This window comes from Lycorma delicatula, chromosome 3 (genome assembly GCF_047948215.1).
Source record: "Lycorma delicatula isolate Av1 chromosome 3, ASM4794821v1, whole genome shotgun sequence".
Taxonomy (NCBI): Eukaryota; Metazoa; Arthropoda; class Insecta; order Hemiptera; family Fulgoridae; genus Lycorma; species Lycorma delicatula.
Window position 1 is genome coordinate 223,402,141 of NC_134457.1, and position 15,858 is coordinate 223,417,998.

A 15,858-nucleotide genomic window follows, 5' to 3' on the forward strand; every position below is an offset into this window, starting at 1 on the left:
GTTCAGTTCAGAACATAATTATAGATATTATAAGAAAGTAGTTGTGCTATTCCAAAAATAATAAAAAGAAACTACAACAGCATTTGCTAGGAAGAATCAAGGAAAAACATGAAAAATCTTCATCACAGCAGCATCACAATAAATTCCTGGAAAGTACAGTTAACTGAACTAATAATAACGAAGTGGAGGCATTAGATAAAATAAATTCTGCACAGGATTGTTTCTGTGAATTAAATAAAATGTTCACTGCTTGACTGTTGATGAATATAAGGCCATTGCGGATCAGTTCCATCATAGGAAGATAAAGTATAGACATTACATAAGTAAAGAGAAGAAACTTATTATCTGAAAGTAAGATTTTGAGAAAATTTCTAATTTGTTGCAAGGGGTCAAGCAGGTCAGATGAACAAAGAATGTGGAGCTACAAAATTTTTTTAAGGAGGAAAATGTTATAACAGGAGAAGAAAAATTGAATGGTTTGATACGTCTTTAGAGAAGAAAGAATAGTAAATAGTATATGAAGGCTTCCAAAGGGAATGTGACTTAAGGAGACTCGAGCTTAGATGGAACAGTTTCATAAATAAGGATCTGGATATACTTTGAACCAATAGCATAATCACAAGATGTGGAGAGACGTAGAAGAGACTAAAGAATGAGTCAGTGAATCGTCTTTGGTTCATATAGTGAGCTAGGTAAGGTAATTAAATGTTAAATGTATAACATTCACAAATATCATAGATTAGTTGACAAGCAGAAACTTTCAGTTGTTTTAATTAATAATAATTAAATAACTACACTAATTTCAGAGTGTAGTACATAGTCATTAGAATTGATCCATACAGAACAATAATAAGGAATAATCCTCTAAATGAGATCTTCTACATGAATTTATTAGATTTATGTTTTTATTTGGTCCCAAACAAACAGATTCATCATGATTTATTCTAATATTCTTCTCACTGCCCCAGAAAGGTTAAAAATTATTAAATCCTTCTGTAAACAATGTATTTATAAAATAGGGCCCTAAATTAAAAGTACAAAGAACTATAAAAATTCCTAATGATTACTACCCATTTACAAAATTTATTATTTGAGGCTTGTGACAGTCAACTTAGTCAGCAAAAAAATTAATAATATAAATAAAATTCATATTAATAGAATATAGTATTATGCTAATAAATAATGGTTGTAATGTAATACATGTCATACAATGATTTAAAAGTAAAATTTAATAAGGTTTATTGGCAGAATTTACAGTTACTGATAAAAAAAATGTCAACTGGTCGGACGTTCAACTTTAAGATGTCATTCTGTTAGGCTAAAGAACATTGAACTTTTAATGTATGTATACTTGATAAAGAAGTAGCGATAAGTTTATGTTAGTTATACAAATTATTTAAATCTAATTTCTGTTTATCACAGAATTCAAAAACTCACAACTTATGTTTTACAAACTAAATTCTTAATACAAAAAACAAAGTCTAAAATAAAATTAAAACAAAAACCTTTATATTAATATACATTCATACCTGGTAATGAAAAATATATACATATTGAAATACTAAATATATGTATATTTTATTTTAACTTTGGTTTCTTGTAAGATTGAAGTCCTGTCTAGTTCACAACAATAACTATAAAGATCATTTCTGTAGGACATGGTTAATTATTTGTTAATTCTATTAGATGTATAGTGTTAAGATACTGTTAAGGTCATTCAACTGTAAACTCTAAACCGAAATAATGATTCTTTAAATATAGTGAATTGATTTAGATTTAGAAGTACTACTTCTAAACTGGATTTAGAAATAATGAATGCATTTCTGCACTTTGATGCAATAATGGAATTATCTACTCAACTAATCTTATAATGAAAATATATGATCAGCAGGCAACTCTATAGAATTTTATAAACATTTATATAAGCTAATTAAAAAATCATACATAAAGATAGAAGACTGTTGTAGTATTACACCAATTAAGTAATTATTTTAGATCCTTTTTTGAAACATTTTTCATTTTAACTATAAGATTTCATTTTATTTCACCACATTAAAATATATTTTAATTTTTATTATAATAGTATTTATATATTATTCATTTTATTACATTATATAATATTATTAAAACATAATAATATTATAATAATTTTTATTATTTTATAAAATAAATGTATTATACAGAAAATAATATATCTGACTAATGTGGGAATTTGGAATGTGGGAATTTGACTAATGTTGGAAATTTTCCTATCAGCTCTGTTATTTTTTATATTACAAAACAGTGACAAAAAATTTTACTTTATATGACTACAAATTTATTACTGCTTTGTATTTATTCAATGTCATAACGTGATGAAAAAAGAAAAATAGGTGTTAAAATCTATGAAGTTTTGAAGTGGTTATTTCAACTAATACTAGTCACTGGTTATTTAAATTCTTGTTAGGGATCACTTTGTGTTGTAGTATGGTTATGTAAACTTGTTCAAATTTCTTCTCCCTACTCTATTTTTTCAATCTACGGCAATTCAAATACTGGTCACACTACCTTTTATGTCTTTGATGATTGCTAGAAGTGTCCCAGCTATTCAGGAATGTTAAGATATCTTTCCATTCTGAGAAATCATTTTCTAAAAATGCTATGCTCTCCTGTCTCTAAAACTGGTTACAGCCAACAGAGAACATTATTCCAGAGAAAACTCACAATATTAAGGTACCTCTTGGGCACTTCAATTTTTTTCTAGCAAGAAGATCAGAGGGCTTACTTGGTTCATAGGTTTCTATCTACAAGACCTTATCCACAGTATTTAATATTATATATCTAGAGTTCACATTACATTCCTCAGACTGATATTAGTTCATTCACGGGCAGTAGTAACTCGCGTATAGGCACTGTGGAACTGTAGCACCCCTATTTCCACTTGATTTTATCGACAACATTTAATATGAGGAGAGAGAGCACTGTCACTCTCACAGTGCTGACACTGGAGTACTGGTGGAAAGTAGTTTTTTTTACTCTGCATGTGTATTCCTCCATGTTTGTGTGTGTTGTTCCTTTTTTGTTCCCTTTTCTAGTTTAGTCGGTGGAAGGAATGCGAAACTGGTTTAGTTGTTTTTACAGCAGCGATCAGAAGATGGAAGAAAGCAAGGGCTTTGTAATTGCCAAATCTGTACAAAAACATTCTGAAAGGTCGAAAGAGAAGGTAATTAGTAAAAACTAGTTATGTATTTGTTTCTATGTCCATAGAAATTTAAATTAAGTACCATTGGATTATAATGTTTTTAAGCGGACATTTTATTAAGTTATTATCTAATAATACTAAAAAAATATTAACTGTATTGACGTTTTATTTAATGAAGAATGTAACAAATTTTTAAGACATAGGGTACAGGTGAAATTAAATAAGAAAGTTCATATGAACATAGGTTCAGAAGCGCTTAGTTAGCGTGTGTGACTTCAGTAAAATTAAGCCAGACTGTAATTCTTGGGACTCAAGATAGGAGTAAATTTATGAAGATTGACCTAAAAAACTAAAAGAAAAAAATAATTCCGAGAAGTATGTTTTTTAGTAATTTTCAAGAAATTTTGGAGTAAAAGACAAAAGATTGTAGTCGACAAACACTATCTTATGTTTAGCAAATAATATCTTTGTTAAATTGATAATAAGTATATAAAAGTTTTAAACGAAACTTGTAAAGAATTTTATACTTGTAAAATGCCATGAATAAAGTCCACAGAATTTAAATAAAAGTGTAAAAATTTTGACGTTTATTAAAAACAAAATATTCTAAATGTGGTAGATTTTAACTAATTATTACACGAAGATTCAATATTACATAACAAAAGAACCTAATATTGCAGAAAATAACTTGTACACAAATACAAAACCAACATACAAACAATTAAATAACAACTGAAAATGTCCTCTGCCACGGTAGACACCATATTTCGGTAGATTCATTTGGTGGAAAGAGGATTTCCGCAGGAGAAAGATACGAACACGAAGGTGTACGTGGTTGACATATCCGGGGTACAAAGGAGCCCCTACATAGAACATGTCTGCCAAGTGACTCCAGGTGTAAAGCGGTGGCTTAATACTGGCCCCCTGCGCCCTGGTACGGTGCTGCGGGAAATGATGGGAGTGACTGAGTTGGGAGAAAAGCCAGGAATGGAGGACATTGGCGAGACGTATGCCCTGTTCGTGGATGGACAGGACAAGGATGTGGTGGACCACATACTAGAAGGGCTGGAGAGTGTCCAGCCCTTTTAGTATGTGGACAAGGGGCCTGCGGCGAGGTTGACCATCCTACATGTGGAAGATCTGGATGCAGAGGTAACGAGGGAGGAGGTCTGTCAGACTGTCACCAAGGCCTTGGGAGGACAGACGGCTGCCAGAGTTACGTCGATGCGGTCCGCCTACGGTAACACCCAAAACGCCACGGTGGTGTTGCCGGGAAGCGAGGCGAGCAGGCTGACATCAGCAAGCAGGCTTAAGGTGGGATGGCAGTGCTAACTGCTTCAACTGCGGAGGCCTGGGACACAAGAAGGCCACCTGCACGGAGCAGACCAAATGTGTGTCCTGTGGGGTAAGTGGCCATCGGATGGGTAGTTGGGCCTGTAAGGACTTTAATCAATGAAGTGCTTACAGATCAACAAAAACAGGAGTCCGACTGCCCGTGACCTGGTATGGACGGCTGCATTGGCCAGCGATGTGTATCTGCTCCTGATCTCCGAACCGAACATGAGGGTGGTGGCTGCAGAACACGGGATAGTAGACAGAAATGGGGATGCAGCCATCCTAAGTGTATCCGGAAAACATGCGGTCCAGAAAGTCAGCAGAGGAAATTGGTACGTATCGGTTGAGCTGACGAGCTACGTGGTCGTATGTGGATACATTTTCCCAAACTGTGAAATAGAGAGGTTTGGGGGATCTGGAGCAGGTCATAAGGAACTCAAGGAAGCCCGTCATCCTGGCCGGCGATCTCAATGCAGAAAGCATGGAACTAGGGGGCATCAGGTTCACGGCAAGAGGCTATGAGCTGGCTACAATGCTGGAAGCTGTGGGCATGGTGGGGCTCAACCCGCCGGAGACCCTGACATACACATCAAGAGGGGAGGGATCGGTGATCGATATCACCACAATCTCGGAGAGAGTGGCCTCGAAGGTGATGGAATGGGTTGTGCTGGAGGACGAGCTTGGGAGCGATCATAGGGCGATAGTGTTCGTCGTCCAGTGTGAGCGACAGGCTCGTCACGATGAAAATAGACGCTGGCGTCCAAGCGACGCACAACTTACCAGAGCTGCGGATGCCATAATGGAGGCATTGGAGAGGACTCATGAATATGGGCCGGAGCAGATGGCGATGGCCATGAAGGAGGTATGTCAGAAGGAGAACCCCCCTAGGAATCCAAAACCTAAGAGGGTGTATTGGTGGAGTGAAGAGATAGCTGCGTTGAGATCGTCGGCCATGGCGGCAAGAAGGCGGCTGCAGAGGGAGAGGAGAAGGAACCCGCAGCAGGTACAGGAGCTGACCGAGGAGCATCATCTGGACAGAAGACAGTTGAGCATGGCGACCAAGAGGGCCAAGCGCGAGGCCTGGATGAAGCTGCTCGTGGAGCTGGATGTCGACCCCAGTAATGAAGAAGTTTGGTAGGCGCCTCCCCAAACTTTCAAGGAGTCAGACACGGGGAGCGGTTCGTCGACTATTCCCCTTACGGGAGATGGAGTGGCGGCCGGTTGAATGCGAATACTAGCAGCGCTTCACAATCGAGGAACTGAAATGGGCGGCCTCGAGGATAAAAGTCATAAAGAGTCCGGGTCCGGACCAGGTCCTGGGTGCCTTTATGTAAAGAAGCTAGTGGAAAGGCATCCGGGGACTGTACTGGAAATCTGTAATAAAGCGCTGCGTGAATGCAGGTTTCCACGAGAATTGAAGGAAGCCCCGCTGGTCCTACTTCCAAAAAACCAAGCACAGGAGGGCGAAGGAGAGTCGTACAGGCCCCTGTGCTTACTGAATGTGGCAGGCAAACTGTTGGAGCGCCTCATTATGGAACGAATTAGATTGGAAGTGGATGCCAGTGGGGGCTTCTCACCCCGGCAATTCGGCTTCGTAAGGGGAAGGTAGTCTATAGACGCCGTGAAGTATGTGATGGACTGGGCACGGGAGACGGCAAGCGGCACGTCGAGAAGGAGAAGGATACCGCTTGTGATCCTCCTAGACGTAAAAAAATTCGTTTAACAGCATCCCGTGGGAGGTGGTCATGGACTCGCTGAGGAACAGAGGACTCAGCGAGTACATAATAGCAATGCTAAATAACTACCTCCAGAGGAGGATCCAAGTGGACACCGAAGAAGGAAGGGAGGAGTTTCAGATGTGTGGAAGGGTGCCGCAGGGATCTGTGCTCAGTCCACAGCTATGGAACCTGGTGTATGATGGGTTGCTACGGCTGGAGCTCCTGGACGACACGCAGGCAGTGGCTTACACGGATGACTTGGCGCTCCTAGTGGCTGGCAGTACGAAGGAGGAGGTGGAAAGGAGAGCGATCAGCGTGGTGAGCATGGTTGGTGACTGGCTGAAGGAGAAGGGGCTGGCTCTAGCCCCACAGAAGACTGTGACGGTAGCCATGGTGGGCCGGAGGCGGCTGAGGGACATTGTGGTGGAGGTTGGAGGCACTCAGGTGCGCACGTCAAGATTTGCAAAGTATCTTGGCGTTTCCTGCAATCCTGACAAATCCTGCCAATTCTCAAAGCACATACAGAAGGCGGTGAGGAAGATGGAGGAGTGGTGGCCAGGTTGGCCAGCCTGATGATTAACATGCGGGGACCCCGAGCGGGAAGACGGAGACTCATTCTCTCAGTGGCCACATCGACGCTGCTCTATGCAGTGCCGGTGTGGGTAGAGGCCCTAAACATGAAGGGAAATTAGTCAAAGCTGACCTTCTTACAGAGAAGAGCATTGATAGGGGCAACCTTGGCGTATCGAACCATCTCAGGAGATGTGGCTGAGGTTATCGCGGGGGTTCCCCCAATAACCCTACGGTCGAGGCAGCTGATGAGAAGTTGAGAAGGAATGACCAAAAAGAACACCTGGGAAGAGCTACTGTGGGATTGGCAGGACAGATGGTTGGCCTCCACCAAAGGACAATGGACCAGGAGACTTGTCCCCAACATCAGGCCATGGGTCCGGCAGGGATTTGGGGAAGTGGGATACTATCTTACCCAGTTCCTGTCGAGCCATGGGGATTTCATGACGTACCTACATAGATTTGGAAAGAGGGACTCCCCGGAGTGCTTATACTGTAGTGACAAAGACACGGCGCACCACACTTTCTTTGAGTGTGCACAATGGGACTCACGTGGTTAACTGCGGACAACGTGGTGGGCTGCATGCTCCGGGGAAGATGTGACTGGGGCGCTGTGGAAACCCTAGTGAACAGGATCCTGAGGGACAAGGCAGAAGAGCAAAGAAGAATCGAGGAGGCGCTGAGAGGACGGGGACCAACCATGCTCAGTGCTATGAGAGAGGTCAGATGTTGCTCCTTACTACTTATGATTATTATTATAGATTGTAGGATTTTCTTTTGTATGATGTTGCATTTGTCTATTTGTTGGTTAATTAAGGAGTTTATTAATGTACTCAATTAATCCGTTTAATTAATGAGTATAACCAGCGTATTTATTGATCTGTATGATTTTTGTGCTTATTGATATGTTCAATTGATCTGTTTATTTATTGTGCCCAATGAAGTGTTTATTATGTGTTTAATTAATGAATTTATTAATGCGTTTAATCGTTATGTATTATCGTGTAATTATTTGTGCTGTTTATTTGCTTTGTTAATAGGTTTAAATCTTTTTGTCTGATGTAATCGGTGGTCATTCGTTGGATAATATGTTTATCAATGTGATTAATGCGTTTATCAATCAGAATAATTAATGTTTATTACTGTGCCTAATTATGGTGTTTACTGTGTAACTTATTATGAATTATTGGGCAGTTATTTGTATTGTGTTGGAAAAAAAAAATTATACGGGCGAATCGTGGTTGCCGTGCAGGGCCAGGGATGCAGCCTGGATGCTTTAGCCTGTCCATGTCCAAGAGTGTGCGGGGTGGAACACTTCTGATGATGGCATTTGGGTCCCTCAAGGTGTGAAAGGGTGGGATGCGGCGGCTTGCTGAATGCGCGTAATGTGTAACCTAGAGCAACCTAGAGTAGGGGCGGGAGGGGCAGCCTCTCAGCGGAGGGGTGCAGTGGTCGTCCAGAAGGGAAGGCTACTGCACCTTGATTTAGCTGGGAGGACCCCGATGGGAAACCCAAGTATAGGGTATGACAGAGGGGTAGGCAACTGCCACGACACTCCTAAGTGACTGTGTTAAAGCTTAGCGGCGAGGACCGGTCCTTTGAAGGTGTTTAACAAGGTTAAAAAAAAAGTAGGTTCATTTGGTAGTAGTTGTACGCAGGTTAGAATTCTGACTAACTCTTCTCATATATTACAGTTTTGTTCTTAATCCATTCAGATCTATTGTTCACAAATGTGTACCATTAATTTTTAAATTCGCGTAAAAGTTGATTTTGTAGTAAATATTCAAGTTAAATCATTTGGACATTTACTTTATTTTTTGTAGTTTAGACAATGTATTTTTGGCAAAACTGCTGCCATCTGTTGGATAAAATCGAAAATAAGATCCAACAAAAAAGTTTCGCATTTGCCGGCCTGCCGTGTGAGTGTAGTGTGTTTTCGTATAAATCCATTCAATTTATATATTTTAACATTTTGTAAATCATTTCGTAAAATGATTTTATTCCATTTAAATGTTTATTTTTGAGTTTTTTTTCAGTTCTTTTGAGAAAAACTTAATGTAAAGAAATATATCCAAAACGTGTTAACTAGAATTTAACCTAAAAGTGAGTGATACGATTTTTTGTTAAACAGTAAGATTTGATCAGTTAGTATTATTATTTATATGTTTATATATATTTTCATTTTTTCTCCACAAAATTACTAAAACTAACCTTTTTATTTAAATTTGTATATCTACTGACTGACTAACTTGACTTTTTTTTATAGATTTGTCCAACACTTTAGTCGGCTATTTTAATTGTGCGTGAATATTAAACTGTTTAAATTACTTTCTTGTTTACCTTAAATTTGTTTAATTTATTTGTTTTCTAACTTCATATAAATTTTGTTTATGCAAAATATATGATAAAATAGTTGTATAATTTCTAATCCTAGTGCCAGGTGTCCAGATGAAGCTACACTTGTGTATCTGGTTTGAAAAGGATTTAGAAAATATACTTGATCTAATATTGTATGATGACTTCTCTGATATTGGTTTTGAAGACTGGCTTGTTAGTGATCTTAATAATGTTACAGTTGAATGACACTGTATAATACCAACAGACCTGAATCACGTGGGTTGTTGAAGATGATACTGAAGAAATGGAAGATTAAGTATAAGTAGAATTAAATGCCAATACTGGTAGGCCTAATGATTGTAGTATTGAAGGTGATAATGAACATAATGCAAATGTAGATAATCCTTTGTTACGAAATGATCTTGCCAACATTTTATTAACTGTAAAAGACATAGAGTGGTGTCATAAAATTTTCACCAATCCATTTGAAAATTTTACTGCCCCTAATGATTAAGTTATCTGCTGTAGACTATTTAAAAAAAAATACATTCTTGATTCATTTTCTATGTCCTTATAATAGGACTTACAATAGAATTTTCTATTTTTTTCCCTTCAGGACAATAAAATGAAATTTAAACATTGGAATCCAGTAGAAAGTGACATTTTGGTCTACAAATAATGAAGAGGATCCTAAAATTTCCTGGACTACTTTTATATTGGGATTAATTCTTAAAATTTTATTTATTCTTGGATAACATGTTGCAAGACCAATTTTTTGAATTGCGATCCAATTTACAGTTTGTTTTTAGAAAGATCAGATAGCAATGATTACATGTATGTTTGAATATCCTTTTAAAATATTGATTCCAAGTAAGTGAAGTGTTTTTTACAAAAAAAAAGTTAAGTAGAATGTACTGTAAATCTTAAGGTGTGGGTTTTTACTAACACCAGTGGATGTCCCTGTTATGCTTATTAAACATAATTTCACAAAAGTGATATAGAAAATATTTTATGCTCGCATGATATAATCTATTACTCTCCCCCAAAAAATCGTTTTATATACTGGGTATTGTAACTCTAAATTTCTCTCTGAAACAGTGAGTTTGGCGAGTTAATTTGTAATAAGAGTGTACAGTACTAAGTATAGTACGACGCATGATTTTAAATGAAGGTCGCTTTGGATTGCCCCCTATATATGCAGTGCAAACACATGGCTCTTGTGTACACAGTTATTGCAATCAGTAGTCAGCTATTAGCAACAATAGTTTAGTAGTTATTTTGTTTTTAGTTGTATATATATTTATCCATTTATAATGAGGGCTACAATTTGTGATCCGGCCAAGCGGGAAGTATGAGGATTAATCCCATTTTTTATGGCAAAAAGCTGTTGAAATTCACAGATAAATTTGTGAAGTTTACGAGCTGAATATTATGAGTGACGCTAAACAAAGACAGTGTGCCGACCATTTTGAGAAGAGTGAATGATGAAGAACATAGCAGTCAGCCGTTGGTGATAATAGACGATTTGACTGAAAATGTTGACAAATTATTGGAGAAAACTGATGTAAAGGTTTGACGAATTGAAAAATGGCATTACTGCAAGGTTTAGTTTAAGCCACTGGTACACGGTGGAGTATTTACATTCACAGCTGGCCAAAATTACATAACTATTATAATCTAATCTTTTTCAATGGAAATTGTTTTGAATTGTATTTTATGTACTATTCTGATGTGATGATTCACATTTTAAAAGCATTTTTGACAATTTTACGTAAGAAGTTTTCTTTTAGATACCAGTATTGTTTTCGTGTGACTTATTGTTTACTTTTCATTGTAAACTTATTTGTTTGAATAGCAGTGCAGTTAGACGTGAAAATATTTTAATGAAAAAAGCAATTATACTTAATTATGAATAATTTTACTTTACTATGTACAAATTATTGGACTATTTGTTTTTTTTACTTAAATACTAAACATACATCATAAATACATTTATATAATTATTTCTATGTAAAATTAACTACAGTAAACAACTTAAAAACAGGTAATTAAAAATAATTTTCAAAACATTTTCTTATAAATGAAGACTTACTAAAAGTATGTGCTCCAAAACAGTAATATAAAGGCTATAGACTAAGTAATATGTATTGCTTCAAAAGTTGAGTCCTATTCAGAATCCGTGGTATCAGTCTCACTTTCTTTTTTTATCCCTTGAATATCTTCATTCAACCTCTTTGCCATTCTCATCCTTATCATCATTTACTACTGTAATTTCTCCCGAATGAACATAGTGTGTTGCTCCTGGCAGTAGAAGTTCTATTGTTTCTTTGCTGAATGATTTACTTTCTTCTTCTGTATCATTCTTATACAACTCAAAAACAGATCTGAACTGGAGAAACAGCCTATCTAAAATTCCCTATTACACTTTTCCCTCGAAAACGTTCTTGAGAACTTTAATATTTACATTTCTGAAAGTGTTTGGTTTTTACTTCAGCTGCTTCTTCCGTTAGCTGAACGATCAGTATATAGTACTTCTAATTACAGTTGAGCCGTGAATCAAAATTTTATGTAGTGTTGGGGGTTATGGTATGCCACCTACACTGTTCAGTGTATAATTTTCCTGTATCTGAAGCAAAAACTTGAAACATGTTGGGGTCTATTTGTTGGCTGCTTGAGATTGCCTCCTAAATAATTTTACAGTTTCTTATTAGACGCACATCTACACCTGTTGTATAAGCAACCATTTTTGGGTCACAAAAAACTACCATGATGTGTTACCGTCATTCATGTTACCAAAGCCTTGGTAACATTCCTTGCTTTGGAATGTTTACTGGAAGACCCATTTCATATTTGAAGCTATCCTGTATTTTCTTTTTTGAATTTTTTACTGTTTCCTTTTTTTCTTATGTTTTAGCCTGCCACTTTTTGATATTTTGGTAGAAATTTTATACACTAAATGCAGCAATGATTAAAAATCAAATTCTTGTGTGTAAAAATTGACAGACCGAATTTCAAATAATCAGGGTTTTCTTTGTGAACTACATCCAATTTATTGAAATATTTCAATTTCTACCCACAGATGTAACACCTTGTTGTTCATGATGTGCCAGTGGCTGCATTACAGACTTTCCCATCTACCATAGTCTATCAGAAAATGAATTATTTTAATTATAACACAATGATTTGGGTTTGAAAGTTGCAATGGCACAAAAGAACAATTGAAAAATATTACTATCACTCTCACCACTATCTTGAAATTTTTTTTTGAATTGTGTCTCTTGAGTCCTATTACACCTTCACTTAGAAACTAATGCAAAAGTTTGTTTATGAACATACTGAGATTGAAGTCAATCCTTTCAGATTGAACTAATTTCTACAGTAACCGTTCAATTGACTGTACTATACATTGACTACACTTTGCATGTACAAAATTCATTGAAGTTTTTGAAAATATAGCATTTTTCCATCCCCGTTTTTACAAAATGGAGGCTGCATGCACAATATATTTTTTCTGAAATAAGTTACTAATAAGACAAGAATCTATTCAATACAAACATCATGGGCCAAGCCCTGACAAGTTTTCAAAAACCTTTCCGAATTTCAAAGTATGTGAAAAACTGTCCTAATTTCTTACTTTGTAATAAATATTTAATTTTGCAATTTTTAGTTTACAAAATATTCTAAAACTAAGTATTAGAAATAAATGTACGTACCTTTTAATCCCTCAATGCAAACTTTTAAGTCGATCACTCTAACTAAATCAAAAATAATAATTCAACAGGAAACAACGAACAATAAAAAATAACTAGTCACTTGCTTCGATGCTTTATGTCTGAATTAAAAATCAATTATCTCTTTCCAAAGATGAAACATGCATCTGAAACTGTGACTGTAATGCAGTAGACTTTTAGCTACTGGAATATGTCAGTTTTGCTGATGTTTTGGCAAGTGTAATTTTATTTTTGGCCAGCTATTTTATACAAATACTCCTGTGTGGCAGCAGTATTTCTTGAAGAGGGAATCTTGAAGCTGTTGAAATGAATTTGGAACTATGTACGTAGAAAAGAGATGAATAAATGTATATTTTATGCATAAAGTAATAGATTTGTCGGTATTTTTCAGTTTTGTTGAATAAATGTATATTTTATGCATAAAGTAATAGATTTGTCGGTATTTTTCAGTTTTGTTTTTATTTCACAACAAATCTTACATTAAAAACAAGGCTTGTATTTATTACATTATTGGTTTAAAAGTAGCGTAATTAAATGAATATTTAAACTTGAAAAATATATACAGGAAATATACAGCATGTATCACATAGTTCTTCTGGGACTTTCATAACCTATTCTACTTGTAAAAATAATGGAAATGTTTTATATTAATATATGTTCTAAAATACTTTGTTTCCAAGTTACAGCTAGTGCAAGATTTCAGTCGAATTTCAGCTACGCCACTCAGTTAATTGAGGTTGCACTGAAATTTTTAGGATATTAAGGGGCAGAATTGTGATTTTTTTTTATGATCATTAACCTGAAAAATATAATAAAATAGATCCCAGAATCATATTTGCAATAGTTTTTGAGAAATCTGGGGAGCAAAACCAGTAAATTGGGATAAAAACCCCTGTTTTTTATGTTTGATGTGTAATAACTTTGTTAAATGGGTAATTAGCACATAAAACTAAAAAAATAATTTGTAGAGAATTTAATTCTCAATAAATTGTAAGATAAGTTGAATAAAAGAAAAGATAGACAAATTTGAACTCTGTTTAGAAACGTAGGTTACTGCAATTGTCAGAAAACTACTTATTTAATGTACACAAATTTGTTTGTGTTGTTTTTACAAACTTTTCAGATCGCCAAAAAAGAATTTGGTTTTTGTTTAATGTACTGTTTCTAAAGAGAATTTCTTGTTAAAAATTTTTGTCTTTTTTTACCCATTTAACAAAGCTGTTATTTGTCAAACATAGAAAACAGATCTTTTATCTCAGTTTATGGGCTTTATCTAGATTCCTCTAAAACTACTCCAGATATGGTTTCAGGACCTATTTTATAAGATTTATCAGGTCAAAAACCTTAAGAAATTACTAATTTTATTCCTTAATTAGCATTCTAAAAATTGAAGTAAGTGCTTATTTTACTGGGGTTAGCTGAAACCCAAGCGAAATCCTGCTTAGCTGTATCTCGCAAACTAAGCATTTTAGGATATATATTTATATGAACTTTCTACATTATTTTCACAAATAAAACACGTTATGAAAGTCCCAGGTGAACCTTATGATATATTCTATATGTGTTGAAACAAACTTTTCCCATATCAGTGTCAATTTCCAACATTAGGTATTAGAATTACAAAAGAGGTAAAGAGTTTTAGTTTGGTTACAAAAAGCCTGAAAATGCTATAAGTCATGATGTAAAACAAGAATGGAGAACTAAAGACAGTCTTGATGTACCCTAAAACTGACTGCCATATACAGTTTTCATTTACAAAACGGTCTAATGGAAATTCTAAACTCTATGTAAATTATCCTTGGCTTAGAGGTTTCAGGACTGATTGTTAGAAGACATGCTGCTAATCTTGAGACAAGATGAAGCTTATTTTTTACCTGACAAACTAACAGTAAACTACATTTTTTGTGATTTTGGTCAAATAATAACTGCAACAAAATCATAAAATAACCAGAAAAAAAAATTGAAATAAACGTGGCCAAAAGCAGTCGGGATAGATTCGTAAAGAAAGTCACATGTAAGCAAAGATATTAACGAATATAAAATATTACATGTTAAGAGAGAGATTCAGAACTGACAATGAAAGTGGATTAAAGCGAAAATTTAATTCTATTTTTTTTTGTCTTCAGTCATTTGACTGGTTTGATGCAGCTCTCCAAGATTCCCTATCTAGTGCTAGTCGTTTCATTTCAGTATACCATCTACATCCTACATCCCTAACAATTTGTTTTACATATTCCAAATGTGGCCTGCCTACACAATTTTTCCCTTCTACCTGTCCTTTCAATATTAAAGCGACTATTCCAGGATGCCTTAGTATGTGGCCTGTCTGTCTCTTCTTTTAACTATATCTTTCCAAATGCTTCTTTCTTCATCTATTTGCCGCAATACCTCTTCATTTGTCACATTATCCACCCATCTGATTTTTAACATTCTCCTATAGCACCGCATTTCAAAAGCTTCTAATCTTTTCTTCTCAGATACTCCGATCGTCCAAGTTTCACTTCCATATAAAGCGACACTCCAAACATACACTTTCAAAAATCTTTTCCTGACATTTAAATTAATTTTTGATGTAAACAAATTATATTTCTTACTGAAGGCTCGTTTCGCTTGTGCTATTCGGCATTTTATATCGCTCCTGCTTCGTCCATCTTTAGTAATTCTACTTCCCAAATAACAAAATTCTTCTACCTCCGTAATCTTTTCTCCTCCTATTTTCACATTCAGTGGTCCATCTTTGTTATTTCTACTACATTTCATTACTTTTGTTTTGTTCTTGTTTATTTTCACGCGATAGTTCTTGCGTAGGCCTTCATCTATGCCGTTCATTGTATCTTCTAAATCCTTTTTACTCTCGGCTAGAATTACTATATCATCAGCAAATCGTAGCATCTTTATCTTTTCACCTTGTACTGTTACTCCGAATCTAAATTGTTCTTTAACATCATTAACTGCTAGTTCCATGTAAAGATTAAAAAGTAACGGA

The 15,858-nt window shown here is 35.6% G+C and overlaps 1 protein-coding gene across 1 annotated transcript in view; it reads right to left on the bottom strand.

The window, feature by feature from the left end:
- Positions 1-5,325, bottom strand: part of LOC142321320 (uncharacterized) — a 29,000-nt gene extending 23,675 nt beyond the window's left edge. Inside the window, exon 1 of the mRNA XM_075359311.1 lies at positions 5,297-5,325. Coding sequence (XP_075215426.1) covers positions 5,297-5,325 — 29 coding nt within the window. The remainder of the gene's footprint in view (positions 1-5,296) is intronic.
- Positions 5,326-15,858: the final 10,533 nt, after the last annotated feature.